Below are 26,804 nucleotides of genomic sequence, written 5' to 3'. Positions count from 1 at the left end.
AAAAACAATTTTTATTAAACAAGAATAATGATGCTTCCTCGTAAAGCGATCTTAGTAAAGTTTCGAAACGATCGCAATTACAATAAAACACACTCCGTTTTTTATTAAGGCGGAACGGAAATATTTTATAAAACAGACAAAAAAGATAGCCAGCGAGGATATATCTAATTTTTCCTCAATTCGATAATATTATTGTTTTATGGTAATATTATGAGTAATGAAACATGGTCTGTGCCAAAGGTTTTCTCATAAGCGAATCGAAAGCTCGGAATTGGTAAGATGAGGCAAGGAGATTCATAACGTTACACGATTTCGTACATCCTTTCCTTGATTCTTAGTCCTTCCTCTATTGTCTTATGCTTGCTCTTATTATAGCGAAAATTGTGCCGACACGATATGTTCCCAAACGAATTGGATGCTCAGAAGAAGAAGTGAAGAACGATTTGTCGAAGGATCAAGATAATCGAGAGGAAAGAACAGCCGTAAAAAAATCTTACGATTAAAATAAAACTCTTTACTTATAAATCTTCATTCGTTTTAACAACGTTAAATTAAAAAAATATATAAATGTATAAAAAATATATGAATAAATATATAAAATTAAAAATAAAAAACTAATTTATGATATAAACAGTATCGAGTAATTAAAGTCAAATAAATTGCGTAAGTATTATAGAAGTGTTCAAAAATTGTCAAATTATATTAATATAATTGATGAGGAAACTAATACTGATATCAAATACATGAATTCTTTAAAAGAAAACATGAAACAAATATGTATCCATATATTTTCAAGAATAATAATGGTTTCAAGCAATGCAGTATGCACTCAAGACTTATTATATTTTAAAATAATTTACAAAATACTTTCGTAATTAGACATGGCATTAATAATATGTTGATACAAAACTTAGCAAAACGTAACGGTATGTACAATTCAATATTTGTGAAAATTGTCCTTTCATCAGCGAAATAAGAAAGCGCCAATTTGCACACGTCTTTAATAGGGAACGGTACAAGAAGGCGGAGCCAAAGGTGATAAAAAAAAAGAGTGAGAGAAGAGAAATTGGCAAGGAGAGAACTTCGGTTACGGTAATTAACTTCCGCCAATAAAGCGGTTCATTTCAGGATCCAAATTAATTTTCTTGCTGATAACGACAGTATCTCCGCCCAAGTTCTTTCCATTCGATCGGATTGATTCTTATCAGCGCGGGATAATATTAAGAAGAAACGATCAAAAGATTGTTTCAGTTAAAATTAATCTCAGCGGAAAAAAGAAAATTTGATAATTTATACAAAAATGAGGAATCGTCGTGACTTGCAATAATACTAATCTTAAATTTTATCCTTTACTTGTTTGTTATCTTTAAAGTTTTCATATATTGTCACTTTAACTTTATTTCAGATGATGTTATCCAAGTTACTTTTTATTACATCGAAATTTCTTAAAGTTTAAACAAGTATGATTTCAACTTAATTCATAAATTTTTCTCAATACTTATTTTACATTGCATTTTTTTTTACATTTACCTTCTTTATCTATTATTTGTTAATATGATATTATGATGATATAACGTGGATTTCTATTCGCAGTTTTATCGATTATTTCAATATCCGGAGGTATGATATTTTCAGATTTAAGCATAAATTTATCGCAACTCCACTAAATGCCATGGTTGAGAATCAAAGCAAAATAAATTAATCGAACAGAAAATGTAGAGGAACGATAAAGTCAGTGCCAATATTGTTTTATCTTTACTCTTTCTCTTTGGGGTAGCAAAACGAGCTTTTTGATGGATACACACACGCACACGCACACGCACACACACATATATATATATATATACACAGGCTTGTCTATCCATCAACGCTCTTTTCTATCAGATTTCATTCGTCATTTTGCTGTTATCAGTAGGAATCTAGGATTGTCTCCCGCCTGTTTTGCCATCACACGCCCGTTCGCCGTATAACGGTACATCGATATAGCGGTGGATCAGACGGATCGATGCCGTCGACGGTACAGGGCCATATATCGTGTTCCCCGCGGAAGAAAATTGTCGATCCCGGATGGACGTGGAGATCCGACCGAGGCCGCGATTCCTGTTCGATCCGCCGATCCATGGAATATCAATGACTCTGACCTCTACGGACGACAGTAAATTAGATACCGTACCCTTGACTTGTAGTGGAACTGTACGTCATTACAGCGAGTGTGATGTATCGAGTAAAGTTCATCTCATGCTTTTTATAAAAATCAAAATGATATTTTGACGTTGTCTAATAATCTAAAATTAATAATCTATAAAGGTATAACGTGATTCATTGAATTACAAAGTTTCGGAACACAACTGTGTGTTATCTCCTTATTCCCCCATCTCTTATTAATTAAGAATTTTTAAATTAATTTTTCTATAGCAGAAAAATATGTTCTTTTTTATAATATGCAAATTTATAAAAAGATTTACTTTTTGAAAATTTTCTCTTATGCCAGATTCAAAGTTGATACATATAATAGCGGTTATCGCGATTTGATTATACGATACAAATGTCGTTTCCGCATAAAGGCAACGTATACGAAGTGCAGTCTTGGGGATGCAGAATCTTGTTTGTTCTGTGACTTTTTTCTGTTCCGTCTTCCAGGTTTCCTTCTTCTTTTTTGTTGTTTTACGGTACACGCTGGAGTGCCACGATAGGCGTAGAACTTGGCGATAGAGATTTGAGATAAATAACACCGCGGGACAGAACAATGTGTCCAGTGTCGTTGTACCTTCGCCTTCGTATCCGAGAAATCAGTGTTAAGTTCGATCTACATAAGACGCAGAACGCGAGTCGCAGATGCAAAGTAAAGCTCTAGATATACCAAAGTAGCGCAATCCTTTTATCTGAGCTGAAATGCCGACAATTTTCCTATTGGCTGTTTCGATCGCCATTTTCGATCTAGTTGTCTGTAGTCCACTAAGCGCTTAGTATTATTGGTATATGATATGGTTAGTAAGTCGAAAATGGACCTTTGCGTTACTTTGGTATTATATCAGTCAATCTCGAAGCGTCACTTTTAAAATTGACGCATTGATTGCTGAAGCAACCTGCGACTCGCGTTCTGCGTCTTCTACAAGAAGTAAGAGTAAGAAACTGATCAATCATATCGAATATGAGAAGAAAATTGACTGCGATTGGCGAATTTCTTACTCTTATTTCTTATTCCGTATTGTAGACAACGCATTATGTAGATTGCACTTTACATCATCCCCAGTCGCATTAACGGAAATACATGGAAATTGGATGGACAATAGAAAAAAAAAACAGTTCTTGATAAACTTCAAAAATTGAATTCTTAGCTAAAGTATTTTTACAGAATAATTGAAAGCAATTGTGTGCGGTTGCAACATAAATCTAAAGATGCAAAATAGAACAATAACACTTTCTGATTGAGCTCTCGCATCTCTTTCGCGATTCATTCGAAGTCATCCCGAGTTGACTTCCCCTTCGTCAAAGACATCGTGTCGAAAGCACTCCCGATTCGTTCTGGATTCGTTGCCAGCTCCGGTTTACGATCGCGACGTCTCCTCGACGAAGGCGGGAAGAGAGGTCGAGCCGGCGCGACCTACGCTGAAAGCGGTGCAAAGGAAACCATCCTCCATGTGGAATGGTACCATCGACAGGACCTAGGGACTGCATTTAAAGCTACATTTGTATGCGACTCCGCGCACTTTCTTGCACACGCACGCACGCACGCACGCATGCACGCACGCAAGCAAGTCGATCCCGTTGTACCTTTAAATTGGCTATTTCCACGACAGGGAGAATCGAGGAGGGGACAAACGCGAACGAAAGAGCCGGCATAGTCACCGGCGAAGGGAATTCGTCCCATAGAAATCAGACTGCCCTTTGTCAGCGTCAGAACGGACGTAATTCCATTGGCCGCGGTTCGTCGACTCGCGAAGACCAATTTCCTCGTCACAATGATGCGTTGGTTTCGAATGGAGCCAGCGAAAAGCGCGCTTCGCCGAAAAGTTGAGATTCCAACGCGCGAGAATGTATTCAAACGCGTGTTCATCGCCAACATATAATAGCGAACAAGGACAGTTCTGTAAATTTAAATAAGGATGCTTGAACAATTCTCTCTCTCTCTCTCTCTCTCTCTCTCTCTCTCTCTCTCTCTCTCTCTCTCTCTCTCTCTCTCTCTCTCTCTCTCTCTCTCTCTCTCTCTCTCTCTCTCTCTCTCTCTCTCTCTCTCTCTCTCTCTCTCTCTCTCTCATACAAGATATAAAATATCGTATGTCAAGTGAAACGAATTTTGATAATATCAATTTGGCGATATCAATGAATACAACAAAACCGTTGAATTCAATAAAAAAGATATGTATGTGATAATTTGATTTAAACAAATTTAATGTTTTAGACATAAATTTATTAATACAATTTATATTAATACAAATATCATTAAAAAATATAAATATATTAATATAATTGTATCGTATTAACAAGGAATCTTTTATTATATATTATGTATATGTTATGTATATATTATGTATATGTTATGTATATATTATATAAAATATATAGGAAATGTAACCTATATGTCCCTGGAAGAATAATTTTATTGATCTTTCACTTTTGAACGCTATTCGTCTCACTTATAAAGCCAGTATTCATTTCGAACTTTTTCCTCCGTCTAAGAACTCCTGCCGGTAGTGCACTGTCGAGTGGAAAAAAAAACGCAGGAAGTAACGAGCGGAGGAACATGCAGAAGAGACACGTTACCCAGAAGGCGCGGTGTGTCCGTCTCGTTCATGGCGGCCATATATCACGAGTGCTCCGAGGCAAAACACAAGGCATCGTTGGACCACGTACATGTACGCACACGTATGTACGATCCTATAACGTCGTCAAGGTTCCTGATGACGATTGCAAGAGTGACTGATGCCCGGACGAAGAGGATGCGCAGAATGGCATATGGCGTCTTGCTGAGAGACAATCCAGCTTGTTAGTAACGAAACGGCTCGAGATATTCTTACTTCGCGATCTTTCCCTCTTCTCGCGTCACTTCTAACCTTTTGTCTCGTTCGTGTGTGTGTGTGTGTGTGTGTGTGTGTTTTGCTACTTAGTTATTTTAGCAGAACTTGGATCTTCATGTGGCTGGTAATTCGTGTAAACTATGTACATATAAGTACATTTAGTAAAATTAATAGAAAATTTGAAAAATAAAAGTATTGTTTACAGTAGCCTATTCATTATTAGAAAATAATTTCCTTTTTGCTTTAACAGTAATGTAATATCTTTATAAATAAACTTTTTAAATTTTGAAAAGTGACATTATCAATCATGATAATCAGACTTGTAATAATCATGAATAATTCAGAGACAAATTTCTTCTTTCTTATCTCACTCTTTTCGTGAACCAAAATTCCACCTTTAAAATTTAATTCTTGTTTCTCTAGCTTTGCCGGATCAATTATCTGGATCATTTAGATGGCATCTTTTTGAAACTTTTCCATCTAATTTTGACGAAACTGGACGAAGAAGATGAGTGATATGAACAAAGGAAGTACAATCGTAGAAGAAGACAGGCCACTGCAAGTGGTGAGGGGATGAGGAGCTGAAGAAAGAACTTGTGAGCGCAGATCAAGCGGATAAAGTCCGCCGGAAGACTTAACGGGCGTGTTGGCTCAGATAGAATCTTGGCGGGCCTCCTCGACGCTTTTAACTACGGCACTGTATTTATGTAACCGTAAATACGTCAACAATTTCTACATTGCGAAGTCGATACTTATGAAAGCTTTTGTTGTCTTTTATTAAAAAATACAATTTATCGAGTATATAAAAAAATAATAAAATAACTAAACTAATGATGACTGATTTTCTTGTTTATATAAATAATATAGTTACATATTTACTAATATAAGTTAGGGACGCAAAAGGAAAATCTTTAATGTTCAGAATTAGTATTTCTGCAGGCATATATAAATCAGACTTATAAATCAGATTATTTGGGGCAGGGCAACGTCCTAAGATCGCAGCATGTATTGTTCCTCAGGCTTTGCGATAAAAATGGCGTCGACATCTTTCAGCATCATTCTTTGGAATGATGAAGTGACCGAAGAATCGAACATGCGCGCGAAGAGACGCGGAAGAAAAAGGAAATCGCGATGTCCGTGAAAAGAGCATTCAAAAGAGATCTGGACAATAAATGCGCGCGTCTCCTTCGCCCGGGAGGGTGCCGTCACTCCTGACAGTTGGTGCATCCACCTCTGTTTCGACAACTAACTTGCTGTCTTTCTTGCCGATCGAAAAGAAACAATGCATGAATACTTCATTTCGCGAGCCGAACTATGCCCACTTAATTAGTTCAAACTTCTCTCTCTCGCCAAAGGTGATCTCGCAAGCAAGTCTTAAACTAACAATCGCGCGAGGTTTCCGAACGCGAGACTGAATATGTCAATTAAAATGGTTTCAGTCAAAGATAATGTTAGTATTGTTCTCAAAATACACCAGTCTCATCGGTGTATATATATATATATATACATATAAAAATATTGCAAGCAATGCAATAAGCATTTTGTGAATACAATACAATTTAATAAATATGAAATCTAAATAAAATCTAATAAAATTGTGACTAAGATAACCTATAATTACACGAGAAAAATTATTAAATGAGTACGTTTAAATAATATAATTTAATAATATATAATACATTTCTCCAATTAATCAATAAACCCTTCCTCCGTAAATATGTTGTAAATATGTTTAAAAAAGTTGAAGTTCCAGCATCTTAGAAAGTCAAGAAAAGAGATACGGTTAAATCTGTTGCAAGGGAAAAAGAGATCACGAGAAGAGAGCTCAACGCGAAATAAGGGTTGGAAGATACAGAACGTAGCAGTCATTGTGCAGTTTCTTGCGACAATACAAGGCTTCTGGATCGCAGCAATCTATATCTTTACTAACAAACAAAACTACAAATCCCCGCGCGTGTCCGATGGCAGAACTCCTTCGAGATATGCAGCACAGCGTATGATTCGTTGGGTGTATCAAGCTGCAAATATTGAGATATCTCCCTCTTGGTCTGGGGATAACAAATCTTCCGCGATGCGATCGTAAAAGGCATCGATGGCACGAGAACGAGAGACAGTCAAGAGAAAAAAGAAAAACTTACAGATTGCGCGTGACGATAAAATATGTCTCGATTACGATTCGACCCTGCGGCCTTTTTTAGTGATATCTGTACGATCGATTATCTCTAGATCACCAATACAAAGGGTGAGATCTGAGAAACGCGAATGAAACGCAATTGTTTAAATTTCGGCAAGTCATAGCGGAAAGTGGAAACTGACTTTAAGTCCTTTGAGGATCTTAAGAGGTACGCACTACTTGAGGAAGAAGATCATCCGTCTCGCGAATTCCTGTTCCGTGTGAACACCTGGAAGTGCATGAACGAGTGATGGCATGGAGGATAACATTGTTTCAGATTGTGTGTTAGAGTGTTTGCGCGGCGATTTGTAATGCCTTCCCGCGCGACGCTGACTTTATGTCATCTTCATTCGCACAAACAACGGTCGAGAACATTGCGAGAATAGATGAGTCTGACTTACAGTAGAATTGTAAACTGCATGTCACAAGAGAGATTATTACTAAAGTTTTAAGTTAAACGTAATCTTATATATTTTTGCGATATAAACGTCCTGTTCTCAAATTAAACAATTATTTCAGTAATAATCGCTTTATTGATGTTAATTTTCACTCATTGCAAAATGTTTTACACGTATTAAATTTTAAGAAATAACAGTTTCATGTTGTTTTATTATGATCGATAAGACTTATTAAATTATGTTGAAGTCTAGAGCAAGAACTTACTTAGTAAGGTCACTCAAGTCTTTCTCGTTAAAATATCAAGCAACCAATCGCAATTCAGAGAACCTCACGTCATTATTGCATAATGATAGTCGACACAGAGAGTCGTGTATGCAATTTAACAACCGTCGGTTGAAAGGACCGACTCATTATATTTCTGTGTTGTTTAATAGCGAGTTGATGTAATTCGCGGCATATCGCTCGCCGCGCTACCGATTTATTAATCCACATTTTTCAGGACTGCAGCCTACGAAGTGCGCATCGCAGGAGCATTCATCAGCCAAGAAGAGAGCCAGTACTATCAGATCGCCCGGTAGAAAACGCAATAGCGTCTCGTAATTGCCCTCGTACGTCAATGACACTGGAAGATCTCGTGCCACTCCTCCTCTTTATTATATACGTGGATGATCATAAACTCACTTTATGTACGTGAGAGCACAATACGATGAACACCTCCTGTGATATCCACAATATAATGTATCTGCATATATTTGGCAAGATTCCGATTCGTAATACAATCATGTATAATAATTGATAATAAATTATTACAGTACACAAACAAATTAAATACTGTAAAACGAGAACATTATGAAGAATATTTGATTAGAACGTTAAGAATATGATACGTGTCAACTATACAACTAACGTTTTTATTAAAATAGAAATTTAATTGAGATTTCATTCCCAAGATTTAACTCGAGCTTGCTATTTAAGAGCGAGAAATTTTACTTCTTTCGTTTCAAAGAATATCACGGATGTTCAACAATCTGTCGAGCGTTCAGCATCGGAGCGTCTTGGGATCGCACTGATTCAGGAGAATAAGGATATCTCGCAACGGTCGTGATCCAGATCTAATTTCTCCTCTCGATGGAGAAAAGCTTCTCTCATTACGCGCACAACGCGAAACAGAGATGCGGAGGAGCCGCGCCAACAATTACAAAGGCAAGATATAATACGTGCAAAACACCGATGCTGCGGGTCCGTCGTGCAAAATTCTGAATGCCCGAGGATCCTCTTTCCTCGAACCTCTTAGCGCTACTTAGCGGATCCTTTTACGGGACAGCGGGTCCCGACAAGAAAGGAAGGCACGACGTAAGGCTCGACGAAGGGTCGACATAAGAAGAGACGAAAAAGACGAGAGAATGAACCCAAGGAGGCGCAGGACGAGGTGAAAGAAGAAGGAAGAAGTGGGAAGGCGGAGGTGGAGTACCAAAATGGCGGAGTAAGCTGAGGGACAAGATAAGCCTTTGTGTCCGCATGGAGGCCCATGGAGGCCCATGGAGGCCCGGGGCAACGGATCCCGTCGTCTCGGTCTCATATTTCGCGAATCCCGCTATCATATTTTATGCTCGCCCCTTTCCTCGTTCATCCCACTCTTCAACCTTGCCAGAGTATATTCGAGAAAGAGTCCCTAATTTTTTGTTATCTCACTTTTTTGAACTCCCGATTTCCTCCGCCCAACCTTTTCAGAGCACGATCCCTCTTTGATGTTGAAAACATTTCATTCAACTGTGTTCTTTAATATAACAATTCTCTTTAATATAAACAGTAAATAACTAGTGTAACTCCAACGTTTTGTCGTTACAATTTTGTGTAAAATATGAGTACAGGTATTGAATAATTCTTTTAATACTGAAAAAGGCAAATTGTCAAATTTTACTGAGATTTTACTGTAGTACTGAAAATAAATAGTAAATAATAAATTATCTTCGGATATTAAATATGGTTATATCGCTCTGTAAAAAAACTTGATCGAAGATAAAGAATATTGTAACACAAAGAATGTTATAATGAGACAAGTTTCCTTAATTAGACGACAATTCATCCCATAGATTAATTTCCCTCAACAATTCACAACAAGGACAATAAAGGATTTCTTTTCACCAGAAATTGCACGAATTGCAAATCAATGTTATTAATTAATGCAAAAGAAATATGAGAACAAAGCGGGAAATGTATAAGGCATAAGAAAATCAACCAGTCAAAGCCTTTTAGTTCATGGAAAGGAAGGAAACAAACAATTTTAATTGATTCATTGTCTTATGCATTATGTGTTACTATATATATACAATTATAATTTCGCAGAACTATATTGTACACTTTATAATTAAAGTGCTTTCGCTTGAAACTTTAGCAACAATGAATTAGTTTAATTTTTATGCTTTTCCAATCATTCTATATACAATGTAACTACAAAACTTGCAATAAAGAAAACTTGCATTAAAAGAATTTCAATTTAACGACCGGGAATCACATAGTAATAACGATGTTCATCTTTGACTATCATTTAATCTACGAATTTATGTCCTCCCCAATCACCATTGATTATCTTAAAAATGGAATTCGTACTTGTAATCATAAATAAATGAGGACTTGAGAAAACCAGAGACATCCTCCGCTGTTTGTGCGATTCTACGATCTCGGTGATAACGCGCGTGCATTCGCTGTCGATTATATCGATTATCGATCGTGCGATCTCTCGCGGCTTTACGTTCGAGCCCTTAAAGGGACCGATCTCTTAACGAATCGAGGGATAGATCGCGTCGTTCCACCAGTGTCAAACAATTAAGGCTGACTTACGCGCGTCGACGTTAAAACAGCAAACGAGTTGCCGGTCGCTGCCCTCCCGCCACAGTTCTTGTGTATCAGATAATGCAAGCCGCGGCGCACTGTCATCTCGGAAGAATTTACAGACGACATAGTGGGCCCGGGCCCGGGCCCGGGGTCCTCCGTGCTACGTCAGCTACGTGGCGCGGCGGCAACCGGCCGCCTATCGCGCGCGGCGGATCGAGTCTTTTCGCGCGTCTCGCATCTCGCATCTCGCATCTCGCATCTCGCATCTCGCATCTCGCATCTCGCATCTCCTCGATTTCCCGCGAAAATGCAAATCTCAGTCTTATGCTCGTTTCTACCAATGTACTCTCTAAATTTCTTGGAGTGAAATCTCACTTTTTTGGAGTGAAAAGTCACTCTAAATATTCATGAAAATACCGCCAATCAAAGTGGAGCGAAATTTCACTTTCCAAAAGAGTGAAATTGTTCACTCTTCATTTGAATTTATCCTTCAGCTCTAAAAAGAGTGACTTTTCTCGGAGAGAGGATGTTTTGTAACCGCATAAAGTGTCGCAGGCATTTTTTGACTAAGTCTTGAAATCTCTAAGTACTTTATCTATACAGAAGTACAAACATATTAAAGATTGAAGACATGAATTTCGATTTATTACACTTTATTAACGTTTTCAGTAGAAATTAATTTCTTTTATTATCCTAAAATACCTATACAAAATATCTTAACTTCTGTTCGTATCTTTTTGATTTCTATTTTAGTACAAATGTATAAACAGGCTTACCTCTGATAGATTCATTCCCGAATATGTCAAACACTTGACGTTGTTCACTCAAAACAACAGTTAATAATTGGCAATTATAAACGGCACTTGTACGAAAACAAGAACTCAGAAGGCCTTAAGCGTGATTTAGCGAGATTTATGCACTTTAAATTGGAGTGAAGTTTAGATCAACAATTTCACTTTAAAAATAAGAGTGAAACTTTTTACTTTTTGTACTTACTGTGAAAAAATTTACTCTATTAAAGTGAATACTTCCTCCACGAGAGTGAACTGGTCAGTGACTCCAGGATTAGAGGATGAAAATTTCACTTAAAAAAATTTAGAGAGTAGATTAACTTTAATCTCAGTTGAACTTACTCTTCATCTGTTTTTAATTCTTAGAATTAGAAGATAGGAGAGTCAGTTGGATCGACATTAAAATTAAATTAAATTGATAGAAACAGGAATTAGTTGCAAAAATATTGACACCTTGAAATAAAAATCGTTAATCCATCTTTATAAAATTCGAAACTTAATTGAAAAAGCGAATTTGTTCAAGTCTCATTCTAAACAATTCAACAACAATTCTAAATTAACAAGAAGCTTTCTTAATCTTTTTGTCACTATTAATATTGTTAAGTTTTAAGGATTCAAAATTGATTATCTACACTTTTAGCTGGTTATTTATCGAGGTAATGATGCGACTATTACCATATAAAGAAAGATAAACTTTCCAACGGAAGAAACTACTTCACTTTTGCAAACGTCTCACACGAAAACATAAAAACGCATCGTCGTTTCGAACGCGACAGGACCGCGAAAATAAATGATCCATGTTCGAGAGGGAAGCGAGCACTTCCGAAAGTAATTACAACTTTCACGACAAACTTTGTATGAAACGATCAAAAAGCATGCGGAACGAAATACGTGTAACACGGTGATCGATATATACAAGTTATACTTGCGCGAAACATAAACGGTACAACAGTTCAAAAAGAAATTGCCATCATAAAAGCGACCGAAGTGTGTTTCACGTTCATGGTCACGCGAGGAAGTGAAGGGAATTATGCGGTGTCCCTTTTGGGATGTGCAGGACATGCGAAGAGATGTATCGCTGCTCTCTCTCTCTCTCTCTCGAGAGAGAGAAAAGTGCGGGACGCGACGTCAAAGGGACACGTAATCATCCGCAAATACCGTGAGATGAATTATAGAGAGCGACGTACTTACCAGGCATGCAGACGCATCGAAAGGTCCCAGGATCGTCCAGGCAGGAACCGTCATTTTGACACGGATGCGACTCGCACTCGTTCACATTCGTCTCGCATCGCGGACCCGTGAATCCTTGCGTGCAATTGCAGGCGAAGGATCCGGGCGTGTTCACGCAAATACCATCGTGCTCGCAAGGAGAACCTGCGATAAGTAAGAAAAGAAAGATGTCAATTTAAAGACAATCGAAATATATTTAAAAAATGTAAAAATATAACCTATTTCAAGAATAGATTATTTCGATAGGAGAAGTAATTTTGGGTTTCAAGTTACATAAAGTGAAAAGAGAGAAAAAAAAAAAGAAATATTTAACGCAACGCAAAAATTTTATACAATCATTTAGTGCTTATTAGTGTCATTTAATGCTTAATACAAATACAATACAGAACTCTGTGACACATTCCGTTCTACTTCTATATATGGTGTGTATAATTGACGTCACGAAATTCCAAAGGAAGCCGCGTCGCTGTCCTCTGGGGGGTTCTTCGGTGAAAGTTCATCCGGTTTCGGTATTGGGAGAGAATATTTACGCGTTACCATTTTAAGTGAAACTTTTTCCCGTTCTTTTGCGGTGCAGAGAAAAGGAAAGGCGGCACGCGAATAAAAATATCGGGACGATTTTTCGTGCCGGTCGTTCCTACTGATGATTTAAATCGTGGCAAAATGGTGCACATGGCTCGCATAATAATTAATATCTGAATATGGCTTTAAGAGTCGACTCGATACAGTGCATTTCTACCGCTGGACCAGCCATAGGCGATCGTATACCGCGGATAGTGTTCCTTAATTGGCAAACTCGCCGGCACTTTTTAGATGCCGCCATTAGAGCGGGAGAAGAGAGAGGAGAACACTTCCTATACCCGGCTAACTCGACCATAAGAAGGATGCTGGTAGAGCATTCTTGAAGCACTGACGACGACAATTCGACGACATTTAAAGGAGATCGCGTTTTGCCCGCGGAATCCTCTTTTCTCAGAGATACGTAGCCCTCTCTAATTGCAATGAGATAATTGCTACGGGCACAGTTGTGCCTACTCGGTGTGTCTTGCCAAATGAGAGCTTCATTAGAAATCTTCTCTTTCTATCTTTCTCTTTTCTATATAATGGAATTTACACTTCTCTGTTATATGAAATTCATTTTACTTACTATGTTGGACGTTATTTATATGAATAGAATTTTAAAATTTATATTAATAATGATTATCTATATATGTATGATTTTTATTATACAAAATTATTGACGTTGCCACAGAAGTAATAATAGATACAGGGTGTATCTGAAATAACGCCCACTAATTATATAGTGCTATTTCTAATAAAAAACTAAGTCGACAAGTCCTCTACTATTTTGCAATTTTCGCAATATTTTTTTTTGTTTAGTTATACAATGAGCAAAATATCTAAAATCAATGTGTAAAACAAGTTCAAGATATTTCTCTCTCTTTAAGAATTCTTTAAGAAACATCTTCAAAATATTTCACAAAGAACACTGAAAGTATCTTAAAATTGTCTTATACATATAACAATTTTATCTGTTTATTCGACAATGTTTATAAATTAATGTCTCGTTAACTATTGCGAAAATTGCAAAATGATAGAGGACTTTTCGACTCAGTTTTTTATTAGGAAGGTTTTTTATTAGCACTGTATGATTAGTGGGCGTTATTTCAGATACATCCTGTATGTACAATTTATATTATTAATTAACATTAATATTTTAAAACATATATTATAATATAATAGATTCTAAAATAAGGATAAATGAAATAAATACAAACATATATAGTTATACAGATAAATGTATACAGATTCATGTATATTTATTCTTCAGCATATGTATAGCTCTCTCTCTCTCTCTCTCTCTCTCTCTCTCTCTCTCTCTCTCTCACTTTGCCAAACATAAAGTCAAAGTCAGTCGGATGTTTTTCAAGTAATTTCATTCTAGTTCTAGAAGCAACGCACGCGACATATATCAGCTTTTCTTATCAGTATAGTTGTACGCACGAGTTTGTAAGGAGGCGTTTATTTTTGCCACGGTCACATACCGCACTCGTGTATTTCATCAATGGTTTTTCCGACCCAACGCAATGGTGTAATTGCCGTCGCGTAATGGAGGGCGATGAAAGGAAGAACCGAGGGAAATGGCGCGAGAGACGGGAAGAAACGTACGTTTACTCGCGACAGTAAGAAATGCATTGCTGCAACGTGTTCACCATCGGATGACGTGACAGTGGGAGAAATGACGAATCGTTCTCCGAGAATGCCACGTACCATGCTCGCGAGAGCTACAGAATTAACGTTAAAAAGCCATCACATGTATGTAGGTGCTCGAAAGCAACAGTGAGATTCATTCACTGAAGCCATCAACATTTGCAATTATACTATTTCGCTATAGTCGCCATTGAAATAACTCTTGAATCTTTTTACGGTCTAAATGTTTCGTATTAATATATTAGGTGCGCAACTAAGTTCTCGCTGTTATTTTGATGAAAATGCATCAAAATAACAGCGAGAACTTAGTTGCGCACCTAATAACATTTTGCAAATAATTTTAATTTTGCGTTATGACTTTCGGTGATAAATAAAATATTTTCAATTTTGAAACATTTTTAAATAAGATTAATTATACTGATAATTAAAGCCAATTAAAAATGCTGGGATACATTTTGCCATCTAAATTGCTGCAGCAGCCAATCTTTTCTTTTAATATATATATAGAATTCTTGAAATCCTCGTTTCGGTTTTACGTAAGTTGAATATATTTCCCAGATTCTTCAAAGCAACAACACGGTATAATTGGTCCGGTTACATATGCCGCGAGATACAGTTTGCAATTGGAGTTGCATCGCCACCAGGCAAAATCTCCCGCTCTCGGTTGCATCAAGCTCATCCGAAGAGCTTCTTCCTCTCTTGCCGGGAGCGCAGCTCTCCCTTCGCTTAAGGAACTTAATCTACCAGAAAATATGCAATCTGGATAATAACAGAGCCCGAGCTCGGGCGCGAGATCATTATGGTTGTTATTAAACTTAAAATAACAATTTAGCGTTTAATTAGATTCGTTCATGGAGGCCCCGCGCCCCACCAAGGAAACCGCGCTTCTGTTGTGGACCAACAACGCCGACTTGGGGGTTCATTTCAGCCTTCTTCGCTCCTCCTTCGACGCGACTTCCGGCAAAATCTCATTATACCTGGCGCGCTGTCGTCGCGCGTCAACTACGTTGCCGAATCGCTATTTTCGTGATTTGCGTTTTTTGCACTGTAACTGCAGCTTTGGTAACGTTCGAGACCATTTTAATTTTCTATGCTTCACATTTTTTAATAATAGACCGCGTAACGTGATTATTAAGTAGTCGATGCGCGTAAGAGAGATAGATTACGTAACAGGATTTACTCAAAAAAAATTAAAAGTTTTATATATACATAGGTACTTATTATTATTGTAATTATCGAATATGAAAGTTCTTCGTAATTATGGATTCTTTGTAAAAATTTAATCAAAGATATCTATTTTGTATTTTTTGTATGTGATAAATGTAAAAGAGAAAAAGTAGAACAAATCTTTTAAGAAGACAATTAAGATCAACGTTTAATATTTTAATATGGCAATTTATGCTTGTCGAGAAACAACACTTTCGATATGATTTGTGTATATTACTAGCCGGGATTTTTTTCAAATACTATCAATCAAATTTCGATGTAACAATGAGTCTTTGTTTAGCTAACAGGTAGTAGCGGACGATTTTTTTCCTGGGCAGGAGCCGCTTAATGTCGGCACAAAAAAACAAGCACGAGGAAACAAAAATAAAGAACAACAGCGAAGGAAAGTTTCGTTACGCGTTGCTGTATTTACACTTGCGTGTAGCGTAATTTCATTATGCCACTATTATTATATGTATATTATGCTAAACAAAAGAGAGATTGATTCCCAATTCATTTTAAAAAATGGAAAGACATGATACACAATTTTTAAATAAAAGATACACAATGCAGATAGAAAGGAATGCAGCGAATATTGTATTCGTATATTTACTAAATCAAATTCTTTTTTAATCCGTTTTCAAGAAGAATGTAAACAATTTTCTGACGTCCTAACTGGTGTCATCTTCACACGATGAAGGCTTTCAAGTTCTCCGAAGCAGACTAGCGGTGTAATTCAACACCAAACGAGAGGCTGACCGTCTTGCTTGCGGTGATTTCGCGTTGTGAAACTTTGTCTGAGATTTTCAGAAATTCGAGGTAAATATTTATAAACTGGTAGAAAGGAGGAAAGCAGGTGGCGTATAAATTATAAATAAAGAAACATTATACTAATCGAGATGAAACAAGATATCATAATTCAGCAAAATAAGTTATACAGGTACAAAATAATTTTATAAAAAGAAATATGTATACGTGTATGTGTGCGAATATATAATAAAAACAAATACTTTCTATGTTAGATATTTTTTAGGTACAAGAAAATAGTATGTCAACGTTTTTTAAATAAAATAACGTTTTTAATAGAAAGTATTTGTTTTTAGGGACATTATTTTTAAAGATACCAGAAAGTTTGCGGATTATCGCCGTGTCTATTACTAATGGAACAGTAATGAACAAAAACACGGCAATAACTCACAACCTTCTTGGTATCTTTAAAAATAATATGTCTCTAAAAGAATCTTATTTTTGAACATTAATTAAACTGTCCATACGATAAGTAGATAATAAAAGGATAACGACTTTAGGTGAGAGTAATTGCAATTATTATATATTGAAATTTGCTTTATTTGTCGACTTAATAAACCTACTGATTAAATGGACCTTCCCACCTTCCAATCAAAATTCCGCTCCGAAAACTGAAATGATTGAAGAATTATTGTGCGAAGAGGAGAGAAAGAATATAAGCAAGAAGATCGAATTTCTCTAACTTATCGTATATATTATTTTCTTATTTTCTCAATTTCGAAACGAATTTCGAAGAGAGTCTATGGCCTCGCTACAAGTCGCAAAAGATGTCTATTTAAATTATTACTTCAAGTGTAAGTGCGATCGCGAGCATCGGAAGGTAGGAGACGATAAGTGAACGTACCGAGGCCAGAAAAAAGAACTATGTAGATCACGATCGCGAGAACAGCACAGCCACTGGGCGGAACGATCATCGAAATATTCACCTTGACGCCGAGCAGCCGATAATTACGCCCGATGGCCATTAATAAACTAATCCTTGAGGATTTCTTACCATCCGGTGCAAAGAGCCCTGTCGTTTTATCAGCATTCAGAATCTCCGAGTGCCCAGGGCAATCGTCAGACGAAGAGACGGATGAGGAGTGTAGAAGGGTGGAAGGAAAGACAGGCCGATCTACAGGGTTTAATGACTTGTGGTATCAAACGGCCAGGAGGAGAAAAAAGGGGGATAAATGAGATGAGATGGGCCCGAAGTCCAGGCTAATCACCGACGATATTAATGCGCGGTGTATAAAGAATGCGGCGAAAACCACGTTTGAGTTTGGTAAATTGCTGACGCTCCTCGATCTCGGATGGTTAAAAAATGCACGATGGTGTGTCAAGCGTTAATTGAATCATCTGTTTTCGAATGTGAATGTGTAGAATCTATCTACAATCATTATTAATAAAAATATATTTATATTCTTTCCAATTTCGACGAATAATGATTATCTATGTTGAGACTTCATTCAAGCTGATTTCGTATATATTTTAATTTCTAATTAAAAATTGAGATCTGTAAAATGGAGTATTATAATATTATAATATATATACACTGAGAAAAAATATATCCTAAATTTCAATAAATATTCATTTGAATAGTACCAACTATATATTTATTAAACATAAAAATATATTTATTTGGTATAAAAAACATTAATTTGAGCCAACAATTACTTCTTTTAATTAAGTACATACTTATTTATTAAATAAATGTTTAGTTGGCAATATTCAAATAAATATTTATTTAAACTTAGGCCATTTTTTTCTCAGTGTAAATAAAGACAGTGTTCAATAAATAGATTTTTTTATTTCTCCTGAATGTTTTCAGAGTTACGATATTTTTAAGGAATTGCGAATATAAGCAATAAATCGGTAACAACAATGATACCGCTTAATCACAAAGTTGACGGACTCATGTACATGAAAGAACCGGGCATTATATGGCGTAAGGGGTAGTTTGCCCTTCATCATCTCGCTTGGCACGGGCGTGACAGAGAATCATGTGCGTAGCCGTACGGTAATTTACTGATAATTTCTCGAATCGCGTCCTTCGCATAGAAGTGAGTAATCGTACGCCCCCGAAGCCGAAGGCAGCCGAAGGTCTACGCGAGAGAGGACTGCAGGAGAGAAGTGATCCTCTTCGGGGAAAGAGGAGCTGTCTTTGAGTAATGTCTCCCTAATTACGATACCCCGTGCAAAACGTGGAACTCCAGTCATGGCGACTCCGTCCATCGTCGGATGGACGAAGGGAACGCAGACGATCGCGGAAAAATGCGGATCCTCTAATTCATCGCCTGGTTCGTGGACGTATAAAAAAATGCCTAACGGTCGAAATGAAGCACTTGGACATATTTCAAGCGTAGTCGGGCCAATAAACCAACGCTATCAACCACGAGAATAATTCATAGCGAATAATAAATAACTGCACCGTTACGTACGATATAACGCATTTTGTCGAGTTTTTTAAATTATACACTATATCACAAATGTATATATATACATATATGTATAAAAACCTTTAAAAAAATTTTAAAGTCTCGTAATATTGGTATAATATTAAAAAAAAATATATATATATATTTTAAAAGAATACACGTACGTATTAAACATATATATTAAGTAATACGTTAAAACATAAATTAACATTTTAGATCATTTATGGGTTATTTTAGATCGCGTTGTTCCTATGTGATAATTATCAAGTCGACGATTACTGCGTCAAACGCAAAACAAGGCACGCTTTCGAAGTGTGTGGCAATCAACGCGAAGCGAGCCAAGTCAATTGTTAACGTTCACAACCGAAATCCAATTAATTCCATGACGGTTGATTAACGAACAGCTACTAATGCGAGGAAGAAATCTACTGCACCACGTGCAATGCAAGCGCAAGTTAGTGGGACGAGGGTGTGAGGAAGAAAGCCTGCGGACACAAAAGACGTGCTTTCGATTATTAATGAAGTGTCTTTGTCCGTAGCGAAACGTATTAACCGCTGTGCTCCACTACGGGCGGTGCTGCGTATTTATTATGATGCCGGGAACGAAAATGATTTCTACTCTCGGAGTCGTTTCCAGATTCTCCTTCGTGCGTCTTCCGTCTACCATCGCATTTAAAGTTCGCATTCCCATTCCATTTGCAATCGTAACAATTCACGATAGTCCGTAGTATATTCGTTTAATCGCAACATCAATTATTTGTATGATATCCTGTATGTAACTCTCTGATTTGCTTTCCACATTCTTATTCGCTAATATCTCGTATATTATCACCAGTAAAGAACTGATTTCATTACGCAAATATCTTTCAAGAAATGTTACATTTTAATATTACTCATAAGATCAAGCATCATTTTTCTTATTTGTAGGATTTGTCAGTGGACTATAATTTAAACTTACATAAATTCTTTAGAGTGTTTTTTAAGATCATTATCATCAGAATTATTAAGTTGCTTTTAATTTGTGACATTACGGTATTCCAGCTGCGAAATAAATTTCTAATAAATTGACATAGCCACTTCAGCACGATCGAAGCAATAGAATCGAAAACGAATTGAACAACGAATTAGCAAAAAAAAAGTACTAAATTTCTGTGTAAGTTTTATACGATTGTGCTGAAGTGACTGTGTCAGCTTATGATGACGTCAGCTTAGGACAGTTTCAAGACTGATAAATAATTAATCAGTATTTGTTTAAACAACTAGAAATTCTAAGATTCGCAAAAATGTTAGATCTCATTAAAACACGAAGATCCGCTTTGATTGAATGTAAACCTTCGCTCATATTGATCATTTTTCGATTTGATCTTCACTTACTACAATATATCTATATATATATATATACAATCAGACATACGTAAGTATTTGGTTTCTATCTGTTTCTTAGTTGATGACGTTTAAAATTGATAGAATCCCGGTTTACGATGTGAATCAACATGCATGTGAGTACAAAATCCTCGCAGATGATAAGTCTCGCACACACGTCTGCGTGCATATCACGGAAATCAGCGAGGTGTGTGGCTCCATGCCGCGCTCGAGTCTTGGCCAGACTATTAATTAACCCGCGACTACTGCCTGTCCACCGGCTAATTACAAACCCATTACCTACGTGTATCGCGTACGTTACTGAACGGCAGCTCAATCTTCACGGTTTTGGGCTCGCAATGTGCTTGTCAAAATATTCTAACTCTACTCTTAAATGATGGATTTATTTACACCATCACATTTGATGACAATGTATATAAAATGGTAGAACGGAAATAAGTTGAATTTATTTGCACTAGTTTTTTAGGCTTAGAACCTTTTTTACTACATTTATAATAAAAATGTGCATTCGTTAAGACTAGAGTGTCCGATGAATCCAATATTCGAATAAATGAATAAAAAATGAATGAAAATACTCATTCGAATTTCTTCACTTCTTTTTTATTCGTCAAGAAATATTACGTCAACGAATAAATACTTTTTTATTCCATTTGAATGAATATTTTTTGAATATGATTACGAATATTTTATTACTATTATTGGAAATAAATAATATATCTCGGAATTTAATGTCCACAGATCATAATGAACGACGCGCTCAAGATATCTTATAACATATTTATGACATTACTGTGACGTAACTGCAATTATATCGGAATATGTATGGCGTTCTATCAAATAGATATTTATAAATTAAAAATTTGAATATTACAATGACAAAAATAAATAAAATTCATTTTTTTTTTACTTAAAGTCATTAAAGTACTGGTCACAGTTAATAATGATTGCTTATTGGAGCTTTTTTCAGTTTATATTTTGTTTGAATGAATATGAATACTCGTTAAATATTCATAGTTTTTTATAAATAAATATTTTTTGAAAATCCAAAATTTTGAATGAATATATGATTACACTTCTTTTATGTGAAAATTTTGAATAAATACAATTTGGAGTTCAATTACAATTTTTTGTATTCATTAGGTACACTAGTTAAGACGATTAAGATATCAATAATTACAATCCAATATCAACAATTACATTCTAATGACAAGATATTACGTATTACATGCATTCGACAAATATGAAGTTTATTCAAGATGGTTGCCGTAAAGAAATCTCGGTAAATTTCTACACGGCCATTAATTGTCTTCACAGAATTATTAATAATCACCTTGGCAGTGGAACTCCCTCGCGATACATCACACGGGACCTACCAATCATAGGTCGCATATCACAGTTTACGGTACTAAGGAAAGAGAAACGACTACGAATGACAAGTTTGCCCGGAGCTAAAGATTAAGAAAAGGAGAGGAAATTGGGTACATCGTAATATGTTATTAAGGATCGCTGTTCCCCTGCGGACGTTCACGTGCGGCGCTACATGTGTAATCGAATCGATATGTCACCTCGAGCAACGGTTAGATAAAATAAATTGGCATCTTTCGGCTAAAATCCAGATAAAAAATCGGCGATTTAAAATTTATCGTTTTCATGCTTTCAACATGACTATAATATGGTATACAAAAAATTAATTCCATTCGTAGAAATGTTTAAATTTTAAAAGATTATAATAACCTTTCAACTAATTTCATCAATTTTTTGAGTTATTAATTATGCATGGAATATTAAAAATAATTGTGCATATCATACATATATCTACATGTTTAGATTATAACAAAATAAATAATGTACATACATATAATTAGAAAGAATATACTTTATAACAATCGTTCACAATCGTATAGAATTTCGATGGCTTGAAATATCTGCTTTATAACTTCATAAACTGAAATAAAGCTTTTAGTAGAGGTTTATTTTTATTACTAGTCCTACAGTGGTACAAACGACTCTCATGTGTCGATTAAAGCTTCCCGACCAGCGATAGATCGATCACGGCTCGATGACGAGAACGTCGACGGGATGGCGCGATGAGAACGAGGATCCGGCACAATAAATAACGCGCGGATCCGGCGCCGAATTAATCGATCGTAATCGATCGATTTGCCGTACGCCAATCTGCCCCGTGTGGGTTTTCAATTTGCACGGACCGTGGGGGCCTCCGTACACTCGCATCGCGCACATTAATCCACCGATTACTGTACTCGATTACTGTACTCTTGCCGCGAGCAGGGATCTTGCCGTTATCTCATTTGAAAAATCTTTCGCGCGATATCGATTTCGACGCATCTTATTTCTTTCACCTTTATTTTAGCGATACTTCCGACTAATAACATATCTATTTAGTGTACCAAAATGATATAGTAACTATGGTTGTCAATCACGACTTTATTTAAATGTGTTATTTCTTAAATAATTTACGTAATATTTTCTAAGAAATTTAATTAAATATAGAGTTTACATTTAAATGTTATTTAAGTAGGTAGCTATTTAAAAAAAAAACTCTTTTTTTTATATCATCTGATTCTTTTTCTATGCTTATATAAAAAAATTTTCTAGTTCTATTATACATTTTAATTGTGTATTTAGTGAAGTTTAATTATTAAAAAATTTCTTTTTCATATTTTATTGTTGAAGTATTCTAGACTTTTACAAGATCGTCATTAGGTAAAATAAACGCGTTATGGTCTCTTAAAAATGTATTACTTTCTAAAATATTTTTCAAAATTTCTAAGTTACCTTCATAAAATTTGAATATTACAATGACATAAAAATGAATAAAATTCATTTTTTTTAAACTTAAAGTCATTAAAGTGGTTATAGTTAAGGGTAACGATTGCTTATTGGAACTTTTTTCAATTTATATTTTGTTTGAATGAATATGAATATTCGTTAAATATTAGAGATTTAAGAGTGATGTAATGATCACTCCCAAAGGAATTCTTGTAAAAATGCATTGATCAATGATGAATAAAAATCAAAGCATATGAATGTCGTGATTACGAAGCTATTAACGAGAAAAATATCAACAGAATAACAGACTCTTATCTCTCTTTTCTTCCGAAAGAAAGAGAGAAAGAAAGAAAAAAATTATTCGCGTGTCCAGCATTGGTAGACAATTATCACACTGTCCACGTTGATGTTAACACGCACAGATCGTGCGAGGTGGATAGGCAGCAGAGAAACACACGACATACGTGATCAGAAGGAAATATTACGGAGCTCGATGACCTTTTCGAGCGACGAGACCATCAGTCAATCTCGTTAATTTGAGGTTTTCTTAATAATAAATTTTCGCAATAATAAATTAAATTCGCGCGAAAAAAAAAGACATCTCAAGAACCTTAAAACGACTCGAAAGAAGTTATGACATATTATATATAGCATTTAAAAAATTACTTTTCGAGTAACATATTTATCGCTTTAAAAAAATTGATATTCAACCTCAGATTCAGATTGGCAATTCTATTTGATTTTGCACAATTTAAAACAAATTTTTTATTTCAACAAGAATTTTCATTGCTTCTAATGGTTGTATTTTTGAATGTGACGTCTATAAAGATAGACCGCGATTTGCCGCTTCGATGATTCGCGAATTTTCTTAAACCGTCATTTGAACGTCGCGAGAGCAATTTATTACTTTCCAAGTGACTTTAATGCAAACTGGTCTCGTGTGATAACATCTATCTGATAAGCTATCCTCACGATGTTAGTTGCCCGATCGTGCGCAAACGCGCCGTTGATCAACATTTCTGTGTTCTTGAATCGAGCCTGTCATTAATAACTAGCCGACAACCGAGACGCTCATTACTTTCGATTTAAACGGAGATTACTTTCAAAACGCGGATTAATAGTTAGCCGAAACGAATAAACCGAATGCGGTTTATCCGAATCGATCTAGAAGCGATTTCCGAAAGCAACTGTAGCATTACTGATTGATATAATCCATAGTCAGTGATCAATTGATCGATTCATTTTAACCAAATTTATCCCTGCACAATCGGCAATTTACCAACTTACAATTTGAAACTTTATCCATTTCGTATGAAAATGTCATTCAACAGTTCGATTTTATTAAAGTTAAGATTTACACAAGTACATTTAACGAGAAAGATATTTAAATAAAGTAGAAGATCAAATCGTAAAAAAAATATATAAAAAACAAGATTGGGTAGTTAAGTTAAAAAGATAAAAGTTAAGTTAAAGAATTGAAAAGTTAATTAATTTTAACTTAATTTTAACTAAACAAAACATGTAAATAAAATATAGAGTATTTTCTATATTAAGTATATATTTGTCATTTCCGTTATTTGTAAGACTAAAACCCTGGAATCATGAATTGAAAAAATATAAAAAAACAATGTTAACTTTTCAATCACTTTTTTTTATCAACTTAACTTTTAATTCAATTAATTTCATTATATAAATTAACTTGTATCTTAACTAAGTTAAATTTTCAAGATTTTAACTTTAATTTAACTTAGTTAAAAAAAAAGAGTTAATTTACCCAACCCTGATAAAAAGTTGAAAAAAACTTTTATAGAACTGTGAGAAGTAACGTAAGAAAATCAAACCTTGCGTGCACTCATCAATGTCCTCGGAACAGTCCAATCCTTTGTATCCGGTGGCGCAAGAACAGGTGAAGGATCCGTTGATAGGGCTGGTATCACAAATCGCGCCCTCGTGACATGGATTCGACGTACAGGCATCATCGAGATGACAAAGCAGTCCTATAAAAAAATAATCGTTTTTCTTTAAAAACTCATATTTACTTTATTATAAATATCATATTTTCTATTACATAAATCTTTAATTTAAAGTGAAATTATCTCCATATAATATTTTTTAATAAAAATAAAAACATTTAATTCCCGTCTTAATAACAAATATTCTCGAGTGACAGTTTCTTAGGATTATAATAATTAAATATCACAATAATTAAATCATAAAAAGTACACGCGATATATTATTTACCAAGTATTACAAATCTGAAAAATCTGTGTTTTCGTTCATCGATATGAAAATAATAGACGATTATTAAATAATTTACGAAACATGGAAAACGCATGTAACTTTCCGATTTCCTTCAACAGTAAATTATACACCTGTGTACAGATTATTATAAAACTAATTAAGGAAATTACCAAGCATCGTAAACTAAGAAGGACAATATAAATTGAGAAAGCTGACCGCGGAATGTAATTTTCCTTGGGAAGCGGATCGCGTGTGCGTCGAAACGAACTTTTCTTTGAAGTTCCCTCCAATAACGGTACCAAAGTCCCCGGGATATTCATATATAAACCAGAATAAGTGCATGCAGATGCAAGAGCACACCCGCGCACAGCTAACTGTAAGTATATCTCTACTGAACTGAAAGCACGCCTGAAGGCAACGCAAGAAGCAGCCATTACGTATTTATGTTTTGCGTTGTGCATCGCGTGTTCATTAAATTAAATTCAACTACGCTACTAGTAAGTCCTCTCTTTCTAATCGTCAGAAGGTAATACAGTTTTTTCATAAAAAATGTACGAAATAAATATGTTGTCATTGAATGAATACGTTAACATTGGTAATTTTTCATAAACAATATCCTTCTTCATCGAGATATCGTTGATAGACTAAATAGACTATATACGCGATTCAATGAAATTCACTCGATAGTCTCGGTATAAACGCAGCTTCCAAGAATGGCGACGGTGGATCTGGATGGACCGCGAAAGAGGGATATACCTGTATTTGGCGATCGTCGCGCGAATCGATCTGAAAAGCATCTTCTACTTCGACTACTCCCGCGGCAGGGCGAGTAAGGACAGAAACTCGTTTCAAGTCCCCAAGGTCGACACTCGGCGAGAAGCCGGGGCCCCGGGAGTCTTCGGAATCTCGAGATTCCGAAGGACCCGTTCTACGCTTTCTATACGCAGTATATATACCGGCACGTCATATGACGAATATATACCGACCGCATGTGTGAGGCTGCACCTGCCGATGCATTGCCGTGTTGCAGTGCGAGTCCTGTTCTCGATACCATACTCGGTATCGAGTTAATCACCCTGCTCTCGCGCGCGAACTCGCCAAACTAAACTTGGAAAGAGACTCGGATTGTCTTCCTTTTCTGAACGGAGACTTTGACTTCCGTTAAATTGTTTCGATCGAGTAATATTATAGGGCAACTCCGGCAAATACGCCGCAGAAGTCAGAAAAAAATAGAAGGAGCGAGGGGTAATTTTTCCTTTAAAATGCCTTTACGTTATGTTAGTATTGTGTTATGATTTCAGTT

At 35.8% G+C, this 26,804-nt stretch overlaps 1 protein-coding gene across 2 annotated transcripts in view; it reads right to left on the bottom strand.

Moving 5' to 3' along the window:
* Positions 1-26,804, bottom strand: part of N (neurogenic locus Notch protein) — a 294,834-nt gene that overhangs the window by 65,329 nt on the left and 202,701 nt on the right. For both annotated transcript variants that reach the window (XM_087404178.1, XM_011070344.2), the window contains 2 exons: positions 25,102-25,257; positions 12,408-12,590 (listed from right to left, as the gene is read on the bottom strand). In XM_087404178.1, the coding sequence (XP_087260304.1) occupies positions 12,408-12,590; positions 25,102-25,257 (339 nt within the window). The remainder of the gene's footprint in view (positions 1-12,407; positions 12,591-25,101; positions 25,258-26,804) is intronic.

This window comes from Acromyrmex echinatior, chromosome 3, assembly GCF_024713525.1.
Source record: "Acromyrmex echinatior isolate Ae372 chromosome 3, ASM2471352v2, whole genome shotgun sequence".
NCBI classification, from domain to species: domain Eukaryota; kingdom Metazoa; phylum Arthropoda; class Insecta; order Hymenoptera; family Formicidae; genus Acromyrmex; species Acromyrmex echinatior.
Note: the sequence above shows the minus strand (reverse complement) of the source record. Positions and strands in the feature narration are given on the sequence as shown.